This window comes from Saccostrea echinata, unplaced genomic scaffold (assembly GCF_033153115.1).
Source record: "Saccostrea echinata isolate AGI-Se365-2 ecotype Australia unplaced genomic scaffold, CSIRO_AGI_Sech_v1 ptg000025l, whole genome shotgun sequence".
In the NCBI taxonomy this organism is placed as follows: domain Eukaryota; kingdom Metazoa; phylum Mollusca; class Bivalvia; order Ostreida; family Ostreidae; genus Saccostrea; species Saccostrea echinata.
In genome coordinates, this window is record NW_026889774.1 from 26,975,744 (window position 1) to 26,993,445 (window position 17,702).

Genomic DNA, 17,702 nt, shown 5'->3' on the forward strand with positions numbered 1-17,702 from the left:
TAGCCGGAAGATTGTGAAGTCAGATTTTAAATTCTTCAACATAAGACTAAATAGACGCAATGAAGTGGAAATATAATTTATTACAACATTAACACGAGGTTGTTATTTGAACAGAAAGAATTAGAGTTTTTCATTATTTTGAAAGTCATTTTTGAATGTGAAAAGTCCTGTCATCAATTTCTTATTCATAAGTGATTGATTAATCTATATATATCTGAGTGGAATCCTTATATTTGATAAGAAAATTTGTTTTTGTTTAAAATTGATCACTATTCCATCTGTTTCATTACCCTTAACACGTGGGATTGTACTTATTTTGACAAAATTGCTTTTAATTGAAGGTCATTTACCTTCAATCTCGTTTGTTAGCGGATACAATAGAAACTGTGCCAAAATGTATTTCCTAGCTTTGCAGTATTCCAGGGTATATGGTGTAAAGAAAAAAAACTTACGCGTTTAAGGAAAGAAAAATGAAAAATATGATGATAACGAACATTGATTGATCTCATAAAAACTACAAACAATACAAATATGTGAACAGGGAATAAACACGGACACCTAGAAATTCTGAAAGTGGGATCAGGTGCCTAGGAGGAGTAAGCATCCCCTGTTGACATTCACAACCGCCGTGAGCCCTATCTATTGATCAAGTAGAAGGAGAATTGCATGGTCAAATTTAGAACGAAAACAAAGGCCTAGCAACTGGTATGAAACAACTAATGAAAAAAGTTTATTTTATTGTTTAAAATAATATTGATATTAACATTTTTATCACTTGCATTTTTATTCTTTTTTTCCCGCTCAATTTGTACAAAATATGAACAAACACATTTGACATCATAGTAAGCGTTGCATTTGTGGGAAAGCAAATATTGAAATGAAATACATAACATCAAATATATGTGTCTTTAAAAAAACTTTTCCTCTTTGTCTGTCAATGTGATTTTGTAATACATGTATATGTATATCTAGAAATTGAAGGGCGGTTTTGTGATAATTTCTTTTTTTGACAGTTTGTGGGAGTGTATGAAGTAGGTAGTAGTATAAAATAGATATAAAATTGGTGGTCTATTTATAGATCAATGACCGTCGAGGATTAGTGCCTGATTTCTTTTTTTGAAGAGATTCCCCACACTTTAACAGACAACTCCTAGGTAACTATAATGTAGATTCCTCATTAATGGCTGCATTAATGATGAAACCCCATGTCTCTTTTAAATTGAATTTATTATGTGTGTTTTTTCAGTGTGAAGCTAACCACTGAAAGGAAGTTGTGAGAGTTTCTATGTAATATTCAACCAATTCATCTAGAAGCAATTCATGTCCACACCATCAAGCGACGATTCTTCACTAATCGCATTAGATACTTTTTCTCATTTCCCATTCGACACTTATTATTTCAGTACTGTTGCATGGTGCAGTCTGCATACATCAGAGGTCTCTCTCATATATTTTGAAAAAGATCACATGCAATGTTTAGGATACCATTCATATAATGTATTTTTTAAAATATAAATTTAAGTTTGAAATATACTCGTACATGTAAGTATTAAGTATGATTTATATTTTTATACTTTTCAAACATATTTTTGTTGGCTGTAAATTTTCATTTCAATGATAATGTAGCCCAAAGTCAATCATTCAATCTTAGCAAAGCTGATAAATGTCTTCCATTTATATATGCAACTAACTAATATCAATGGCATACATTGTAGCACATCTGCTATTTAATGACTGTTTCATCTGCAACATTTCTCATTAACTATTGATTCACACACCATTATTCTCCAACCTTTGATGGCGTTTATCTATACAACCTTACACATTAATTTCAAGGTCACCTGATGTAAAGATAATCAGAGTGAGACTTTGTTACAGAGGGGCTTTACTATTGAGTCCTCAGATTATGGCATTTATTTATTGTTATTTCTATGAATGATATTAAATACATTAAAGTATATTAAACCATGGAACCCCCCACCCCCTGGAAAAAATTCCCGGATCCGCGCCTGGTGCATATACTTTGATCAGAGGTTAATTTAATCATATGACTCAGGTGATCGAGCTAAAACATTTCATGTTTTAACTGCATTTGATTTTCAAGCAATAAAATCATGTACAAGAAGAGCAAATTCCTGATTAGTCATATTTATATGGAAGTATCCTCAGATAGTGAAAATTCAAGTTTGTTCAAATCATGACTCCAGGGGATATGGGACCACAAAGGAGCAATAATTCCAGTGTTCGTGTGACGCTAAAACTCAATTTTCAAGGAAATCTGTTCAAATTTTGTACATAAGTAATTTGCTATAAGAGGATTAATTGATTGTTTGATTGTATGTTGTTTTACGTCCCTGCTTTAAGAGGAGGGCATCTGTAGACTTTGGGACGCGTCCATTCGTCGTGACTGTCTCAAGCACTTTTATTGTGATTCTTTAACTCAAACAGTTTTCAATGGAAGGTTTTCAATTTTTATACACAAGTTACTCACAGTAATTCACTATAAGAGCAAGAACATATAGAGTTCAAGATCATATCACTGTCTGTTCGTACATATATGTAACTATTGATGTTTTCTTAGTCTTTTAGCGGTACTCAGCGGACCCCTTTCTGACGGAGTTAGTTTTCTAGTCTATCCAGATTTCAAGAATCTTGTTTTCGTTCAATGATGTTTATTTAAAATCCCAGTGATAACAGTGATCATTATGTCTTTATACGGTATTTAAACCATATGAAACAAACATAACGTTCACAAACTGAAATCCTATGTTAGAAAAATCAGCACAGTGTATAATTCTGGTTATGCTGTGAATAAGTAGGATTTTGATTTTAAAAGATATTAGAACTTTCACCTGTGCAGTGGTATCAAAGTAAAGTTTGATGATTCTTTATGAAGACAATTCTTATACTCGTACCTTCATACAAATGAATTCAATCAATTTCTATATATACATTTTACAATTTGTATTTAAACACTTTGATATGCATGCCCTTCTACGTGAATGAATTCCATAAAAAAATTATGTATATAAATTTTACATTCCGTATTTTAAAAACTTTGACAAGTCCTTCCCAATATCCCACCCATAGTGTAGACTTGTACAATGATATTATGGATGGACCGTTCACTTCATTTTCTGTCAGGATGAACTTCAGGAACTCCCCATCAGGACTCAGCAGATGGATCTGTTTATTGTTATGATCAGTGACAAGGATATTACAGAGGGAGTCACACACTACAGCAGTTGGATAAAAGTCCTCTGTCAAGTTCTGTCCACGGTATGCAGACTTCATACGACCAGAGGGAGACATAATCACTAGATCACCTGTAGTGTCACTTGTACTGTTCAAAACACAGATATCACTGTTTCTGTTCTGTGCGACTCTGCCTGGTAATGTAAACAGTCTGGTCTGACCGTCCTCCTGGTACTCATACTCAAGGATGACATCGCCTGTCACTGTGATATGTCTTACCAGACGTCTACTGTGTGAGTTTAATTTGTAATGATCTGAATCTATGTCTCTCAAGGTTAACAGTAATCCACCGTCCACTGAGTGACAGATTCCTCCCGGTACCAGTGGATCTGTACTGACGACTGTAGAGAGAGATCCTGATGGTGACAGACAGCTGATGGAATTGTTACTAAAGTCAGTGAAATAAACATCACCGTTATCAGTCACACACATGTCATTAGGATCAATACTAAATTTATGTTCTTTAAAGCCTTGCTGATTGACTTTTTCTATATATTTTGAATTCAATTCATTTATGTAGCATTGGTCTTCACTTAATATCTCCAAGGAATATATTGTTTTATTTCCCTATTGAAATGAATTTATTTGAGTCGCACCAATATCATCTAAATCCAAAGTTCTTCCAACCAAATACTTAAGTATGTCGTACTTGATTTCCCCTCTAGTGAACCTCACTGAATGTTCACAGTTTGCCATATGAACCTCCAATTCAGACAGCATTTTTGTCAGTTCTCTTTGTTTATCAATCAGACTGTAATCTGACATGGTGCTGTTGTTATCCTCCATGAACTCCACTGTCTTAACTATTCCTTTCTTCTTCTTGTCTAACTCAGATTTCACATGGCTCAATTGATCATTCTTTTTAACCAAATTCTCTCTCAGTGTTTTTTCATGACGTTTTTTGATTTCTGTCAACCTGGCCATTACCTCTTCACAATGTTTCCGAAGCTTTTTAATCTCAGAATCGCACATTTGCTTATTTTCTTTGATTTGTTTTGATATTTTTGCATCAATTCCAGGCAGATCTACTTCCTTGATCTTCTTCAGAAATTTATGTAGATCTCTTCTCCTTTGGGCGGCCGCCGTGGGCAGAGTTTTCCAATCATGATCTCTATGATATGTTTTGGCACACTTGGCACAAATGAATTTATCACAGTCCTCACATATGATATCAATCGGTAATTCATGGGATTCACATATCAGAATGTGTGCTAGAGAAGAGCTCCGTGGTAGTTTTTCCGAGTTACATTTAGCCATGATTGTCAGGTAAAGCCAAGTTGGTAATGACCTAGTATTAAGTATGCTAGTGTGTACATGCGTGTTAGATAACTATACCCGGATTCTGAAGTTGGACTTTATCAAAGTTTATCAATTGACAGCTAGATATACAATGAATATACAGGTGTTTACTTTGATATCAACATAACATATAAAATTGAACATAAAATACGTTATACAAATACAGTTCTTCTGATGTTGAAAATGGTTTAAGTCATTTCTGAATTTATATTATGGAAAGTCTGTAGTTTTTTCTTCTCCAGAACAATTCTTGATAGGGTAAATTTCTAGCAAACTTGCAATAATAAATAATGGACATATAATAGGAAATGAAGATTTGTACAAATGAAGCAAGGGCATAACTGCCTTCTTTCAAGGAGCTTAGGTGGCATCAGGTAAAATCTTTCCAAAGGCCACTAAGCTATACAAATGAATATTATTTGAAATCTAGCTTACAGACATTGCTGACATATCAATTTTAATCAGTCCGTCCACATCCCCTGGTTTTAAAGGGTTCGATGCATATTTTTACACGTCACGGTTAGTTATATTAATAAGCAAGCAACCTCATGTATACGAAGTGAATTCTTTTTTACAAATCATGGCCCTTTGGTTGGGTTCCTTGACTGGAAGGTTATGGGTTCAAGCTTTACCATGGCGAACCTGAATTCAATATAAAATAGGTAGCAACTATTGCTTTGCCAATCTCTTGCACTTTGAAGTGAAATAGTGCCTCTTTTAGATGAGACTAAGGCAGACATTGACCTACTAAACAAGACTCGCTGATCAAAGTCCCTGAGTGCTGAGTATAAAGGTCTACTTTTGAAGCCCTGTTTTGAAAACTGGTGATGTCTCATATGAATGAAATAATCTTACATATTACCGCAAACAATACATCTACTATTCTAGAACTCTCTATGTCTATCTATTTAAATCTATCGTAAGTCTCTTTAATGTTATCTCTATATATTATTAAAGTCAATATGCATCGCCATTTTACATGATACGCTCCTCAGATATTGTTCAATTGTCATGTCAGATTAGAGTGCAAGAAAGAAAATCATCTTAAATTAGAACAAATAATACATCATGTATTTCTTAACAGATTGTGTTAGAGAGTTCTACAAATGCCCATCTGCATTTTTTTAATTGTATGTTTTTATGAATGAAATATATGAAGATAACGAACAGTATTCAGGCTCAAAAGTCCATCAAACAATACAAAATAGGAGCAGAGCAAACACGGAACTCCAAACATCAGAGGTGGGATCAGGTGCCATGGAAGAGTGAGCATCCCCTGTCGACCGGTCACACCCGCTGTGTGCTCTTTGTCATGATCGAGAAATAACTGAAAAATCCGTCGACAATTCAGTGTGAAAATAATGGCCTAACAATTTGTATGAAAAACGTCAGTCAGCATTTGACTCAATGATAAATTGTATTTGCTGACAAGGTCATTGTATCGACCATAGAACTTACGAAATGATGACTTTAAACGAGACAGCTGATATTCTTGTTTCATCAACTTGTTTGTCAATAATTTACCTCGTTTTAGAAATTGTACATACGTAGAGCATGCTCTTGCGTATCGAATCAACTGAGAGATATACACCCCGTATGCAGGTGATGAAGGTATATTGCTGCATAAGTAAGGGAAGTTGACGATTGAAAAGTTAAAGCCATCACGTTTATCATAAAGCTTGGTTATTAGATTACCATTAACATCTTTTTCAAGTAAAATATCCAAATATGAAACAGATGTGTCAGACTCTGTGGTATCTTTTATCTCAAACTCACAAGGATATATCGTATTGACATAAGAATGGAAATAGCCATTGTTAATTGACAATACGTCGTGATATATCTAAATGTCGAGTTGAAGGCCACAGCAAGTGTTTTCTTCTTTTCACGTACAAGATTTTGGACAAATTCTGCTTCATATGAATACAAAAAAAGGTCTGCTAATAACGGGGCGCAATTGGTACCCATGGAAATTCCAATAGATTGTTGGAAGACCTGGTCTCCATAAACCACATAGATATTGTCAATCAGAAACTCAAGCATCTTTTTAATGTCAACTTCAGAGTACTTGTGTGTACAATCAGAATGTTTTTTAACGAAATAATTTTGCAAATGACCAATGACAAGGTAAGTATATTTACGAGTTCCAATTTTATTGAAAAAGCAGCTGTCAATGATATCAAAAAGCCTGGACTTTAATTTATCGTGGGGAATGGTTGTGTATAAAGTTGGAAAGTCGTAAGTTTTTAAGCTGTTGATTTTGGTAAAATCTTGTGATTTCAAACTTTCCAAAAGTTCCTTGGAATTTTTAAGTATCCACATCTGATTTACACCACTTCTCGAATATATTGTTGCACAGTACTCTTGAAGTTTCTCTTTCACTACTGTTAATATCTTAGTGAGGAGTAAAGAAAGAGGCTTGGTTGAACATTTACTGGAACCCGCTATGTATCTTTGTTTGTAAGGATTTTTATGAAGTTTCGGAATCCAATATAAATATGGTAATTCAAATTCATTTTGGTTATTTGGAATATTAAAAATATTCAAAACTGACATATGATTTTGAAGAATTTCTTCCTTAGAAAGGGAACTATGAGTATAAGTTGGATTACCACTTGTAGAATTAAATCCAAGTTCCTCTAAAATACATTTAATATAATGAGCCTTACAGGGAGCAGGGAGCAGTACGTACTGATCATGTAATCTATCTAATTCTTTTTTCACTTCTGGATTATTGAATACAGAAGGATAATGGTTCTCATATTGCCCCCCAATCTTTTAATGCGCGATTTTAACATACATCTGATACATTTAATCCATTCTGACAAAGTGTCAAAGTCTTCTGTCTGGCCCATCGCCTGGCGTAATCCTCTACAGAATCCACAATATTTATGAAATTTCGACGCCAGTTGAAGGATCGGGGTTCCCTATATTTAGGACCTTTTAAAATTAGTGATCTAAGGTCCTCATTATTAACGATATTTACGTCACCAGTAATAACGTGTCCAGCAGGACTATAGTTATAGGGCGAAGATAATAGACAATGCTACAATGTTACAGCATAATAAAACATCTAAACGCTAATCCTTTTTTTATTTTTAGAATGTAAGACTGTCACATTAAAGAAACATGACACTCTGCAATCTGTTGTTGAGATACAAAAATTAAAATATTATATTATGCAGCACCAAATAAATTTATATAACTTTAAACCAAATTAGCCTTGAAAGTAATGGCTAGGCAATTTTGAATAAGACCTATTTTGATTTGACAGTTGCTATCATTTACAATTAAGAGAGCAAAAAAAAAAAAAAGAAAAAAAAAAAAAGAAAAAGAAACCTCTGTCAAAGTGAGACTTTGTTTTAGTGGGGCTTTACCATAGTCCTCAGATTATGGCATTTATTGATTATTTTTTCTATGAATGATATTAAATACATTTAAACACATTAAACCATTTTCCTTTTTTTGTCGTTTTCAGTGATACAATTGTTATAGTGTTAGATTTATTAATTTATTTAATAAATCTATTATATACTTCATATGCTTTTAATTTGTTAATAAATGAATTGCTATTAAATCTTTAAAGATCAATCCAGTAGAACAGGCTGTACCTGGACGTAAGTATTATTGCCTTGGGTTATGAAGGTTCTGGTCTTTGGCTGGAAGTATTTTCATTGGTTTGAACTTTGTAAGGTTGTGTTTTATTGGTTCAGTATTTTTCCCTCCGAAAGTTGTTGTTTGTTATCCTCATTCTTTTTCCAGTCTTTGAGCAGGAAGGGTTTATGGTTTATATACCAAGTTGTGTATTTATGACTTTTTGACATTGACGATACGATACTTCTCTCTAAGGTTAGCTAACGTTTATATACTAATTATAATATGATTTCTAATATTTCTAATATTTTATTTAACTGTAAAGTCTGTAATTCTCCCGAATTTTATTCCATAACATTTTCACAGTAAGGATCTGATTTGAGAGATAACATTTAAGAGGTATCTTTTTAATTGATAATAGTTTTTATTCTAAATATATAAATACAATGTATTTTTATGATTATAAGTAAACTACGATAATTTGTAGGTTTATGATCTGGAGATACTGTGAGCCATATTACTGACTATGATCATGATGATGAATGAGAGAGGCTCAGTCCCATAGATAGGTATGATATCAATGTTTTTATATATTTCATGACAATTCTGAAATAGTAAAGTCTGTGTTGTCATTATAGTAATTAATGGATCAATTTTGTTGTTTAAATGTTTTATTATATTTCAAAACGTATTATTGAAAGGGAGAATTAATTATGTGTTATTCATGTACAGAGTTACATCAATTTATGCAGCGTTTCTGTTAAATGCAGATTGTAATTACTATATTGATACAGATATAGTAGAATATTTTATGCTATGTATTTATTATTTTAATTGTTATTATAATTGTTATTATAATTTTTCAGGTCATTTTCCAATTATTTCATAGTCAATTTCAATCAACATATGTATATCTGTGTAATAAATGGAGATGTCGAACCCTACAACGGACTTATTAACATTTCCATTATAATTAAGACACCGTTACACAGTAACTAGCACAAAGAAGACAGACATTTTATTGCTTGGAAATCAAACATAGTTAAAATATGAAACGTACAATCTCACCTGAGTTGTATGATTCAGTTAACTTCTGATCAAAATAAATGCACGTATGTTCTTATTATTTCACATTTCCCCAAATCAGCTAATTATTATCAAACTTACCAAAATGCATGGTGAATTAATAAATGGAAAGTCCTTATTATTATATGATACTATCTGACCTAAAAGTTTCTAAAGCCAAGATCGACAAGATAAGCAGTTGTTATGATTTACAATGTTAAAGATGAAAATTTAGCTTTTTTGAGAGCAAGCATATTGACAACACCTCAGTGATCAACATCTTAAAGTGTATAGAAATACAATTTATGAAAGCTTTTTCATTTTTTTATGAGTGTATATAAATAAATGTCTAAGAAATTGATAATGTGTTTGAAATGCTTTCATCATTTCATGACACTGAATTGAGCAAATTACTTATTACAGTTTATTTCCTCTTGACAAAACTTAACAGTTTGAGTGCGTCTTTGTCGTATCTCAGAATGTATTCAAGAAAACTCAGAATATCTGCAGAGAATTTCAATCATTTTATCAAACAGGTACCAAAAATTAATTATCACACCTACCAGCAGATACTGTTTCATCCTGGACATAAGTGTAAAAGTCTTAACATTAATACATTGGTATTTTCCATTTCACTCACACTGAACTCCATCCTTTATGACTATATTCAATTGTAACCGCCTAGCTGAAATGATTGATTAATTGATTGTATGCTGTTTCACGTCCTGTTCGAGAATCTTTCACTCAAATAGAGACGTCACAATATACCGGTGTAGGGTTTCAAATTTAGACCTTTCCTCGGAATAGTTGCTACCTAATGTTTATCAATTTAGGTCAGTCAATCAATCAATCAATCAGTTTATTTGCTCAAACCATACAACATGGTACATGAGGAACATAAAGTATATACCTTTTTATATATAAAGTAAAATAAATATCTTAAAGCTACATGTAAAAAGGATAGACATATAGTAATAGCAGTCGCGACAGGGGCTCGAACCCACTTCCTTCCAATCACCCTAGCTAAAATGACCTTTAACTGATAATCAGAGGCCTTTAATACTTTTGTTTCAATTTTCCAGCCATTTCACGCTAAATTGAACTTGCCAATTGATGTAGAAATGGTGCCTCTTGTACCAAGACATAACTTTTCAAAAGTCCATCTCTCATCAAGAATGCATGGAATCTGCCAGTTTCTGCCTGATTCCATCCATATTTTACGGGGAATTTGCCTGAAAAATTCGCACAGGAATGTATATCCTTTGCACTTGTTGTTATGCGATAACTCGTGTATATCATTGCGTAACATTTTCAAATAATTCTATGCAAAGAACTTTACTATAATGGAAGAGGGGGTGTAATGAAATAAAGGTTCATATCACATTTCCGTTTGTAAGGGTGTTTTTAGTCCTTTAACAGTCCTAAAAGGGTGTATCTAGCAACTTTTGAAAGGGGAGGTCCATGGTGATGCCCCCTCCCACACTCAAACATAGATTCACACGCGCAGGAAGAGAAAAATTATTTAAGGCCGAGTTAACTTACATCTTTTGTTTTACGTCCCTTAACTCTTTGAAAAGTACCCTCCAGTCAAAATAAAATCAAACACATTCCAAAATCAACTGTACATAGGCATAAAAATGAATTCATTTGCAGTATTTCAAAAACAAAAATTGTTGAGAATTTGAGAAACTTGTGTTTGTATTTTTTTTTAACTGGACTTTTCTGAAACCCACCAGGAGACGTAAAACAAATAAATAATTAAATAACTTATTTAAGAGATGATCCGATAATGGTATATAACTAAAGATTGCCGGAGTCTGATATCAAATTGAATCTCGCATATTACTTATCATATATTGAAATATACAGAATATTTTTTACCATTTACTTATAAATAAATAAAAACGCCTCTCTTCCTCTATCCATCTCTCTCATTCTCTCACCTCTCTCTCTTTTTCCCTTTGCTTGGCAAAAAATGAAGAAGGGTTCCAACCCCAGGACCCCCCCCCTCTCAGAATCCACCAATGCCTTAACGGAGGCCTCTTTGACTCTGTGAGTTTTCTGGTCTATCGAGATTTCAGGAAACTTTCTCTTGTTTTATGATGTTTATTTGGAATAATGCTAGAAATTGATATTATATTTAGTGATTATCTTATCTCAACACAGTATTAAACCAATCAAACAACGTACGCAAACAGAAAACAATGCAAAAATAATCAGGGTACTACATAATTTTATTTATGATGCGCATACAGCTTGAATTTGATAACAAAATATAAGAACTCCTTATACATGCCATTACTTATTACATGTATTTAATTATTAGAAATTCAAATAAGGAGTACACAGCAATTAAGTAACGTATTTCCAACTCGGCTTACGTCGCTTCTTAACCTAATGCTTCTATTGCTTTTGATAAGGCGAAATCGATTTACTATAGGAAGGAATAAAGATGTTCAAAACAACTTTAGATATTTCCGAGATTTATTGCGTATTTCTTTCCGACTGCAGTTTGGTCTTGACGGCACGGCTGTCCGTCTGTAACTGATTAACAACTCCTCGAGTTTGAGCAAAACAAAATAAACACAAAAAAGAAGCAAGTGTCACACAAAGAGATGAGATGAAAGGTTGACATTCTTAGATAAACAATTAAATCAACATATCAAATACAAAAGCATTGTTACTAAATTCACCCGTAAATCCTTGTCGTGGTTAAGGTGTGAAAATTACCTAAACTCTGTTTAACGCCAATTGATAATTCGATTAATTCTAAATGATTCTCATGGAATGTAAGATATTTTGCTGAACAACCAAAGGATCAGAATGTTTTCCTAAACATATTACAATATAGCTGCAAGAAAAATTAAGTAACCAAACAGAAATTGAAATGACGGTAAACGTTTAGAATCTAATTTTTTTTGTCATCACCACACATGTACAGATGTATCAATTGAAAGTAAAGTTTGGTGATTCTTGATGAAGACAATCTTTTTTAAAACTCTCGCAATTTCATACAAACGAATTCAACAAATTTGCACTCTATACATACATTTTACGATTTGTATTAAACACTTGGAATTCCCTCCTATGATCCCATACATGTGAATGAATTCCATGATAATTTATGTATACTACAGTTTACATCCTGTATTGAAATACTTTGACAATTCCTTCACGGTATCCCACCCACAGTGTAGACTTGTACAATGATAATCTGGATGGACAGTACACTTCATTGTCTGCCAGTAAGAACTTCAGGAAATCGCCGTCAGGACTCAGCAGATGGATCTGTTTGTTGTTAAAGTCTGTAACTAGAATGTTACAAAGGGAGTCAGACACTACATCAATTGGATCAAAGTTCTTTGTCAGACTCCGTCCACGGTACACAGACTTTATATGACCAGAGGGAGACATAATCACTAGTTCTCCAGAAGAGTCACTTGTACGGTTCACAACACAGATATCGCGGTTACTTATCAGTGTGACTCTGTATGGATATGTAAACAGTCTTGTCTGACCGTCCTCCTGGTACTCATATTCATGGACGTCACCTGTCATTCTGATGCGTCTTACCAGACGTCTGCTGTGTGAGTCTAATTTGTAATTATCTGATTCCCTGTCTATCAAGGTAACCAGTAGTCCACCATCCACTGACTGACAGATCCCTATTGGTACCAGAGGATCTGTATATATGACTATAGAGACAGATCTTGATGGTGACAGACGGCTCATGGAATTGCTAATAAACTCAGTAAAATAAACATCGCCATTATCAGTCACACACATGTCATTAGGAGAGATACTAAATTTATGTTCTTCTATGCCTTGCTGATTGACTTTTTCTATATATTTTGATCCAAATTCATGTATGTAACATTGGTCTTCACTGAATGTCTCCAAGGAAAGTATTGTTTTATCTCCATATTGAAATGAGTTTATTTGAGTTACATCGATATTATCCAAGTCCAATGTCTTTCCAACAAAGTGCTCGATTGAGTTAACATTGATTTCACCTTTAATGAACCTCAATGAGTGTTCACAGTTTGTGGAATGAACCTCCAATTCAGACACATTTTTGTCAGTTCTCTGTGGTTGTCAATCAAGCTGTAATTGGACATTTTGCAGTTGTTCTCCTCCATGAATTCCACTGTGTTAACAATTCCTCTCTTCCTCTTGTCCAGCTCAGATTTCTCTTGGTTCAATTTATCATTCTTTTTAACAAGATTGTCTTTCAATGTTCTTTCATGACGCTGTAAGATTTTTACCAGTCTGGCTAGTAGTGCTTCACAATGCTTATGTAGCCCTTTAATCTCAGAATCACAAAGTTCATTATTTTCTATGATCTTTTGTGAAATCTTCTCTATTTTCTCATCAATTCCAGGCAGATCCTCTTCCTTGATCTTTGTTAGATATTTAAGCAGACCTCTCCTCTTTTCGGTCGCTGCTGTAGATAGACTCTTCCATTCGTGATCTCTATGATCTGTTTTGGCACACTTATTACAAATGAATTTATCACAGTCCTCACATATTGTATTAATAGGTAAATCATGGGTTTCACACATTTTATTGTCCTCTAGAGGAGAACCCATTAGATATTCTTTTGAGAAACTTTCAGTCATGATTGTCGTTACAACCCAACGTTGTTGGGCTAGTGTGCGCTTGTTTATATCAATAATTTAATATATATTATCTTGATTGTAAAGTTGAACTTTAATCTCAAGATGAAACTTACCATAATTGAGAATGCACGTAATAGGAAGTTCAAATGAAGCACCATTGCCCTCTTTCAAGGATAGATATCTTTTAAATAGGGAATATTTGGTGGCATTATTTAATCATCTAAAGGTTGCTCGGCGAAAAAGATAAAACTTATGTGAAAACTTACAAATATTGTGTTCATTCAATTTTAATCGAGTATGTAGTTCCTAGGGGTTAAAGGTTGGGACACAGTAGGCATTTGATTTTTTACACAGAAAATACAAAAAAAAAAAATCTCAAGAACAGCAGGGTCCTGATAAGTTATAATAATAAACAAGCATTTTCAAGTAGAGAAAATTGACCACTTGAGTTGGATTGGGCCAAAATACCAGTAGTGGGGATCACAGCTTTTCAAAGGAATATGCAGGACATAAATTTTAAAATCTTATCAAGAACAGCAGATTGAGCCCTGATAAGTCATATCAATAATCATGTAATCTCACATAGTGCAGATTCATAATTATTTGAAACATGGCCCCAGGAATAAGGTGGGCCTTTAATAGGGGGTCAAAGTGTAACGTGTAAAATACAGTCTATCTCGTTATCTCGAACTCAATTTGACCCGAGAAAAAAGCTCGAGATATCCAAGGATTCGAGGTATTGAGGGTAAAATACTTTAAGTATAAATTATTGGGACATTCAAATTACCTTGGCATATACATGGTATCCGAGATATCAGATACCAAAGTTCAACTGTATATAGGGAAAAAATTATAAATATTCTTCTCAAATACACCAATGCCTTGATTAAAAATATTACTACATATGCATCCCCATGACCCCAGGGGTAGAGCGGGGCCATAATATGGGACCAAAATTTAACATATTAATAAAATAGGATAAAATTTCTAAAAACCCTCTTTTCAAGGACAGCAAGACCATGACCATACAACCATCCGCAGAAAATGCAAAATCCAGTTATCTTCTTCCAATCATGACCCCTTGGGATGAAAAAAAAATGGGGAAACAGAAGGAGGAAACACATGTAAATATATAGGGAAAATCTTTTTAAAATCTTCCTGTCATAAGAAAAGCAGTGCCGAAATAATCATGCCAATATATATGCAAATATTCTTAGTACATGTATTTGCAGATTCTTTGTTCAAATCAAGCTTAAGTCGAGGCGATAGGGTGGAGCAACATTAAGAATTGAAGTTTATTTCGAAGGTCATACATGTAGGTCCAAGCCCCAGTCATGACAAACTTAATTCAGTATATAAAAAGGGTATATGTAGCAACTTTTTCTTTGCAAAGCACTTAGGGTTAAAAGTAGAAGGTTTAGATTTTTTAGATGAGACCATGACTGGCGTTGACATGCTTTAGAACCTTCGCTGCTCAATGGCCCTGAGTACTGAGTAAAGGTCTATTTAAAGTCCTATATATACCAGTTTTTGGTGATGTCTCATATGAGCAAAATAATTTTGCAAGGGGTTGCAAAAATCAATCAATGTCCATCTTTCATGAGACTCATTTGCTTTATCTATTCATATATATTTAAAAACATGAAACAGTTCACCAACTCTTCATGACAATTCTCAAAATGCGATGGTGATCTGTTTTATGTTTTAACATCAATTCTCTGTAAGGACCAAAAATGCTTGGCCACGCACTATCGTGGAATTTTATTTTATCACTATAATATTAGAGAGTGCCCTATATAAAGACTATTGGTGGGTAAATTTTGGGCAGTACCTCCTTGGTTTCCATAGCAACGACTTTGAAATATTTTGTTATGGCAAAACTGACCTGATTGTCATAACCATGTAAAATAATTCCGTGCTTCCTTAATGTAGGAAAGTTATGAACATAACATAGTTTTCATTTTATAGCTAAGTAATCAAAGTTTCTGTGCATCTAAATTTTATTCAATTTAACCCAAGGTTTTTAATATGATACGGATCAATTTACATGAATTTGTCATAAAAATGAATACAAAGGTGCCTATTTCTTGATATCCACATAAATTTTTGCAGGCAATTGAAACTTAGAAAAAAGATCTTTTTAGTAAGATCGAGCTTAGATCTAAAAGATGCAAAAAGATTTAGTTGGGAAAATCAGTTAAAAGTTATATTCCAATCCCCTCAAATTATAACTTTTCCTAAAATTTAACCTAGAGTTATTTCCCTTTCCTGACTCTTTTGCACTGAAAACAAAAAAATTAAACTGGTGTTATTTCCCTTTGTTGACTCTCCTGTATTGAAGTCTAAAGAAGTTTATAACAACATGTGGCAAAAACAGACGCCAGAAAAGTAAATATGAATCAATAACAGAAAAATGATGTGTTTTTCAACTTTTCAAAATGGAATTCAAGTGTGAATGGCAAAGTACTTTGTACTCTAAAACCCATGAGAAAAATGCAAGATACAATTTGAGGAAAACAACAAGCAGAAGATACGGCAGTCAGTGTTAGAACAACCCTAGGCACAGGTATATATTTTTATGTTTTCAAATATTCATTTTTTATAAATACTACATGTTAGAAGCTTTTTCAAATAAACTGACATAATTTTTAAATTAAATATTCTTTTTATATAATAGACTTAAGTGGTCTATATTCAAAGATCACCATGTTAGCAGGGCATTCCAGATATATATCTTATTAATATATTTGCATTAAAGGAATTTGTGCTTGCTTCAGAAAGCAACTTACTTTGGCAAATCATAACTACAAAGTTTATCAAAAGGAGGAGAATGTTATAGAAGATGTAAGTTTGTATGTAATGAAAAATATACACAAGGCAATTTATATATATATATATATATATATATATATATATATATATATATATATATATATATATATATATATATATATATATATATATATATATATATATATATATATATATATATATATATATATATTTGGTAACGTTGTACAGTTTAAAATCTGATTTGGCTTAAAAATTAGTAGGTGTATTGGGTAAAAATTAGAGATGGTCGACTTAACGGAAACACATAATTTTTTTTTAGTCTAAAAAGAAGTCATACAATTCAGATTCACTGTAAAAGAACAAAATATTTAACTGCAGCTAAAAATATATACACATTAATAAGATATAAATACAATATACCCATGTAAATGTATGTATTCATGATTGACAATAAGAATGAATTTCTTAAATTTGAAAAAAAATATTTTAAACATATTTTAGATGTACTGGTGCTTTGAAAAGAAAAAAGAAGATGAACAGATACACAGAGAAATATTTTCAGTAAAAAGCAGGTGATTTTTTTTAATATAACAATTGTCTGGATATGGAAATGAATAGCATTTTTCATTTTTTAATGCCACCTACCACAATGAATTTATCAAATCTTTTATAAAAGTCATGATTTTGACAAATTCTGGGGGTGTAGTAATTATGAAAAGAAATACAAATTGGAGTAGGTGATGGTAAATTGTTTCAGATACTTTTATCTTGCAATTGGCTACAATGAAAATACTGTATGTGTACATAAATTGGCGTATTCAAAATTTAGCGCAATCACTGGGTATGGAGTGGTTAGTGTAATCATGAATTAGCATTACAGACGTCTACGCCATATATTGTATTTATTTCTGATTTATTTACGGTATTCATTAATTAGCGCATTGTTGTCTGCGCCAAAAGCGATAAAATATGAAAAACAGGTGCTTGGGGACCCCCCCCTCCCCCGCGTTCCGTACCCCAAGGGTTCTCCCCGACTTTTTTTTATATAAAATATTTTTCTATGACACATTCACAAAG

The 17,702-nt window shown here is 32.9% G+C and overlaps 4 protein-coding genes across 4 annotated transcripts in view; 1 reads left to right on the top strand and 3 right to left on the bottom strand.

Annotated features, from left to right (window-relative positions):
• The window catches only part of LOC133192278 (golgin subfamily B member 1-like), a 108,215-nt gene extending 107,055 nt beyond the window's left edge, over nucleotides 1-1,160 (top strand). Inside the window, exon 38 of the mRNA XM_061328276.1 lies at nucleotides 1,079-1,160. Within this exon, the coding sequence (XP_061184260.1) occupies nucleotides 1,079-1,120 (42 nt within the window). The 3' untranslated portion in view covers nucleotides 1,121-1,160. The remainder of the gene's footprint in view (nucleotides 1-1,078) is intronic.
• A 1,589-nt stretch (nucleotides 1,161-2,749) lies between these two features.
• LOC133193013 (uncharacterized) lies at nucleotides 2,750-4,512 on the bottom strand. The gene is made up of 3 exons (XM_061329014.1): nucleotides 3,852-4,512; nucleotides 3,085-3,743; nucleotides 2,750-2,764 (listed from the first exon to the last, which is right to left on the bottom strand). Exons 1-3 carry the CDS (start codon nucleotides 4,510-4,512, stop codon nucleotides 2,750-2,752), a joined length of 1,335 nt encoding a protein of 444 aa, XP_061184998.1.
• Nucleotides 4,513-12,351: 7,839 nt separating this feature from the next.
• On the bottom strand, nucleotides 12,352-12,999 carry LOC133193014 (uncharacterized). Its single transcript, XM_061329015.1, has one exon. It carries the CDS (start codon nucleotides 12,997-12,999, stop codon nucleotides 12,352-12,354), a length of 648 nt encoding a protein of 215 aa, XP_061184999.1.
• Nucleotides 13,000-13,238: 239 nt separating this feature from the next.
• On the bottom strand, nucleotides 13,239-13,832 carry LOC133193015 (tripartite motif-containing protein 75-like). Its single transcript, XM_061329016.1, has one exon. The coding sequence runs from the start codon at nucleotides 13,830-13,832 to the stop codon at nucleotides 13,239-13,241; it is 594 nt and encodes a 197-aa protein (XP_061185000.1).
• Between the last annotated feature and the right edge of the window lie 3,870 nt (nucleotides 13,833-17,702).

Coding starts and splice junctions, on each gene's coding strand:
- LOC133193014 (XM_061329015.1), bottom strand. CDS start 12,999: ATGTGTGTGACTGATAATGGCGATGTTTATTTTACTGAGTTTATTAGC.
- LOC133193015 (XM_061329016.1), bottom strand. CDS start 13,832: ATGACTGAAAGTTTCTCAAAAGAATATCTAATGGGTTCTCCTCTAGAG.
- LOC133193013 (XM_061329014.1), bottom strand. CDS start 4,512: ATGGCTAAATGTAACTCGGAAAAACTACCACGGAGCTCTTCTCTAGCA. Junction 3,744..3,851: donor TTTGGATTTAGATGATATTG/GTGCGACTCAAA, acceptor CAAAATATATAG/AAAAAGTCAATCAGCAAGGC.